The sequence below is a fragment of the Orycteropus afer genome, unplaced genomic scaffold, assembly GCF_000298275.1.
Source record: "Orycteropus afer afer isolate SDZICR_OR568_19922 unplaced genomic scaffold, OryAfe1.0 scaffold00083, whole genome shotgun sequence".
NCBI lineage: Eukaryota > Metazoa > Chordata > Mammalia > Tubulidentata > Orycteropodidae > Orycteropus > Orycteropus afer.
This window is the reverse complement of record NW_006921670.1, coordinates 556,936-561,554: the sequence shown is the minus strand read 5'-3', so window position 1 is coordinate 561,554 and position 4,619 is coordinate 556,936. Positions and strand designations below refer to the sequence as shown.

The following is a 4,619-nucleotide window of genomic DNA, read 5'->3' as shown; positions in this document are numbered from 1 at the left end:
TTTTTTTTTTTTATGTTTTAAACTTTTTGTGATTGGGGTTTAGAGAGTAAATTCATTCATTTTGGTTTGTGACATTAACTGAAATCCCCTTAATGTAACAGTTCTCTTCTCACTTCCTCCCTGTGGTTACCTTTTCCCTGTGTCCTTCCTGCACGTCCGCGCCTTCTGTGCTTTCTGCTTGCACTAGTGCCGCCCTTCTGATCTTCTGTTGTTGATCGTTTTAAGGAGTGCACCGCCCTGGTGTAATTTTTCACCTTGTAAGCCTGTCTATTCATAACATAATTGAACCTTACCCTCTTCCTTTTAAGGAGCTCTGATGGCGAGTGGTTAAAACATTTGGCTGCTAACCAAAAGGTCATCGGTTCGAGCCCACCAGTTTCTCTGCAGGAGAAAGACGAGGCAGTTTGCTTCTGTAGTGGTTATAGCCTTGGAAACCCTCTGGGCCAGTTCTACTCTGTCCTGTAGAGTCGCTGTGAGTTGGAATTGACTCGATGGCACTGGGTTAGGTTTTGGCTCCCCTTTTTGTTGACATCAACTAGTACCAGGTCATTAGACAGTCTCTGGCCCTCTATTCAGTCATAGCTGTTTAGTTTTTAAATTGTGATTTGGGTCAAAGTTTACAGAGCAAATTCATTTTCCACACAGCAGTTCGTACACATTTTGTTTCATGACATCGACTGCAATCCCCACAGTGTAACAGCTCTCTTCCCACTTCCTCCCTGTGGTTACCTTTTCCCAGTGTCCTTCTTTCCTGTGTATTCCTGCCCTCTGAGGTATCTCCCTGTGCAAATGCTGCCCTTCTGGTCTCTCATGAGTGATTGTTCTAAGGAGTGTACCTACCTGGTGTAAATGTTCACCTTACATGCCTGTCTGTTGTTTGACCGGAAACCACAGGAGTCAGTTCAATTCCAGCCACAAACAGAGACTAGGGGCTGTAGCCTTGGGGATTTCACCAGTCTCTACCAGACCAGTAAGCCTGGTCTTTTTTTTTTTTTTTATGACTTTGAGTTTTGTTCCACATTTTTCTCCCACTCTATGCAGGATCTCCTGCATTGATCCCTTTCTGGGTGGTTGACAGGGGTAGCTGGGCACCATCTAGTTCTTCTGGTCTCAGGGTCATATAGGCTAAGGTGTGTATGGTCCACTAGTCCCTTGGACTAATTGTTTCCATGCGTCTTTCATGATCTTCATTCTTCTTTGCTCCTGAAGAGGAGAGACCAATTGTTGCATCTTTGTTGGGCCCTTCAGGCACATCTTTTGAAATTCAAACTCAGCAAGCCAGGCTTCAAGCAGGAAAGAAAGGATATGCAACTTTGGGTATAAGAAAATCCACTGGCAGGATTAATTTGGTCAAGAATTTTTTTAGAGTGAATATTTGGTTTCCTGAGTCAGGAAATTCCAAAATCAAAGCAAGCTCTCAGCTGTCTATTTCTCTTTGATAAAGGGGAGCCAAAACAAACAAACAAACAAACAAAACAAAACATTGACTCCTGCCTACTCTTGGAGACTGGGGTGGTGCAAACAGTTAACACGCTTGGCTGCTGACCAAAAGATTGGTGGTTCAGGTCCACCAGAGGCAATGCAGAAGAAAGACCTGGCAATCTACTTCCCCAAAGTCAACCATTGAAAATCTTATGGAGCACAGTTCTGCTCTGATGCACATAGTGTCATCGTTGAGTTGCGATCACCTGGATATCAGCCCTACTCTCAGTGCTTGAAGCCTTCCGAGGTGTGGGGTGCTTGAGGAAGATGGGAGCATCCTGGGGCATGCTGGGGGCTGGACCAAGGCCTGGCCTCCAGCATTGGTTGTGGCCTGGTCCCCTTTGCTTTACTTTCTGTGCTGTTCTGTGACTGGACGTGGCAGAGGAGCCACACTGGGAGCAGAGACAATTCTGGAAAAGACCCAGGAAGCCAGCCTGGACCCTCACTCTGCTTCTATCTAGTACCCAGCAGCTCTAGGATGTGTCTGATGGGACCACACTGCTCCCCCCCCCACCCGCATATGGTGAAGTGATAGGAGCAACACCATCTACAGGTAGGCGGTAAACCAGTTGCCTTCAAGTCAGTTCCTATTCACAATGACCCAAGCGTCAGAGTAGAACTGTGCTTCGTAGGGAATTCAGCGGCTGAGTTTCTGAATATAGAACTCCAGACCTTTCTTCTGAGGTGCCTCTGGATAGACTTGAACCTGCAACCTTAACAGGTGAGCATGCTAAAGGTTTGCACCACCCAGGGATCCCTAATGTTTATTGAGCATCTGCACGTCTTCCATGGAGTCCCTGGATGGCACAGACAGTTGAACGTTTGACTACTAACTGGAAGGTTGGCTGTCCATACCCACCCAGAGTTGTTGGAGAAGACATGCCTGGAATGTGTTTCCCATTGGTCACGATCTTGAAAACCTGTGGAGTGCAGGTCTGCTCTGATTCACATGGGATCACCATGAGTTGAAACTGACTTGATGACAACTGTTTTTAAACACACTTTCTGCTGCAGCCAGTGTTTCCATGTGCTATATGCTCCCCATTGTAGCCCACACACAGGAGGTACCCTCATTCCCATTGTACCCATGGGGAAAACCCCCATTAACCAAACCCACTGCCGTCAAGTCAATTCTGACTCTCAGCGACCCTATAGGACAGAGTAGAACTGCACCATAAGGTTTCCAAGGCTGTAATCTTTACAGAAGTAGATGGCCACATTTTTTCCCCCTTGGAGCGTCTGGCAGGTTTGAACTGCTCACCTTTCCGGGAGCAGCCAAGCCCTTAATCCCTGTGCCACCATGGCTCCTTCTTATGGGTAAACTGAGGCTCAAAGAAATGATATAAGTTGCTTAAGGCCACCAGCAGGTAAGTGATAGAGCTGGGATTTGAATTTACCTCTAACACAACCCACATACTCTTTCCACAATCATGTGTGTAACTGGGAAATGAGGGGGACCCGGTGCAATCCTGGGCCTGCCTTTAATTCTGTGTAGCCCTAGGTGAACCATTTCACAAGCCTGTAAACTGGCCCACAAGCCCACTGCCATCAAGTCGGATCCGACTCATAGTGACCCCTCCTTGGGTTTCCGAGGCACTATCACTACGGAAGTAGATTGCCCCATCTTCCTTCCAAGGAGTGGCTGGTGGGTTTGAACCACCAGCCTTCTGATTAGCAGTCAAATGCCTTAGGCACTACGCTACCAGAGCTCCCCTATAACTGGGGTGTTATCATATTTAATGAATCCTGTGGTTTAACATCTATCGTCCTTGTTAGACTGTAACCTGAAGGCCTGCGATGTGTCTCTCCCTCTCAGCACTGTGCCCGCAGCAACTGCCCCAACAGGTGGCATTTTCATCTCATTTGCTCTTATCAGCAACCCCATGGGGTAGGTATGTACCACTGAGTCCTTTTACAGCTGGGAAAACTGAGGTTCAGAGAAATGTTTCCCCAAGGCAAACAGCTAATAAATGGTGGAGGTGAGACTCATAGTCCTATTTCCTGCAGCCATTCCTACTTCAAACAGATTTTTTTGGGAGTTAAGTGTCTCAAGTCATAAGCATTGAATGTAGGTAGGGCTGGGGATAGATTGAATACTGGACAGGATGAAGAGGTTATTTCTATTTGCAAAACTCTCTATCCTTAAAACCTTGCTGGTTGCAGCCTCCAGGTGCCACTCGACCCCTTGCACACTGTCTCTAACCCTGTCCTTCCCTGTGTCCTCTGCCCTTACCCCAGGACTGGACTCAGGGCACATCCGTGGCGCCATCAACATGCCATTCATGAACTTCCTGACGGAAGAAGGCTTTGAGAAGAGTCCTGAGGAGCTCCGTGCCATGTTTGAGGCCAAGAAGGTGGACCTCCAGCAGCCCCTCATTGCCACCTGCCGAAAGGGTGTCACCGCCTGCCACATTGCCCTGGCCGCCTACCTCTGCGGCAAGCCTGATGTAGCTGTCTATGACGGCTCCTGGTATGAGTGGTTCCACCGGGCCCCCCCGGAGACGCGTATGTCCCAGCGGAACGGTGAGAAGGCCTGAGCAGGGCCCCGTCTGTCACCTGCTGTAACTCTGGCAAGTTTAGTGGCCCCGGCATGACCTGCAGCTAGTTTATACTTCTCTGGTGAAGGAGATTAATCAGTTTTTAAAATAGCTGTTTAAAACGTTCCCTTTCCCCAACAACACTGGAATAAAATCTGCCTTTTCTGAGAAGCTGTGTTTGCCTGTATATCCCTGGGTCCCATCCTTGGCCCATCTCCTCCAAGTATCTTAGAATCCACCAAGGAAAAGCACCTTCCCAGGTGACTTCCAGCTGGACCCAAGGAAGATGTCTGTTGTCCTATGTCAGGTATACTTCACCAACCCCACCCCCCTCCTCCCCACCCTGAGCATGCTGGGACCTTCCTGGAAGGCTAGCTAGGAGGGGGTGCCAGAAGCCCCAGAGATAAAACCAGGGTTTGCCAGGGCACTGGCCCTTCCTGCCATAGACCCAGTGCCATAGGGAATAGGGGACAACTGGCCTTACAACAGAGCATCCAAAGAGGTATGATGCAGGCCCTAGGGCCTCTAAGAAGAGAAAAAGGTTGGTGGCCTCCCGTCTTGGGTGCCCTTCCCAACTCAGAAGAAGCCTCTCTGTGGACC

The 4,619-nt window shown here is 48.7% G+C and overlaps 1 protein-coding gene across 1 annotated transcript in view; it reads left to right on the top strand.

Moving 5' to 3' along the window:
* LOC103197675 (thiosulfate sulfurtransferase) overlaps window positions 1–4,019 on the top strand; it is a gene marked incomplete at its 5' end in the record, with an annotated part of 9,643 nt that extends 5,624 nt beyond the window's left edge. Inside the window, one exon of the mRNA XM_007941627.2 lies at window positions 3,721–4,019. Coding sequence (XP_007939818.2) covers window positions 3,721–4,019 — 299 coding nt within the window. The remainder of the gene's footprint in view (window positions 1–3,720) is intronic.
* Between the last annotated feature and the right edge of the window lie 600 nt (window positions 4,020–4,619).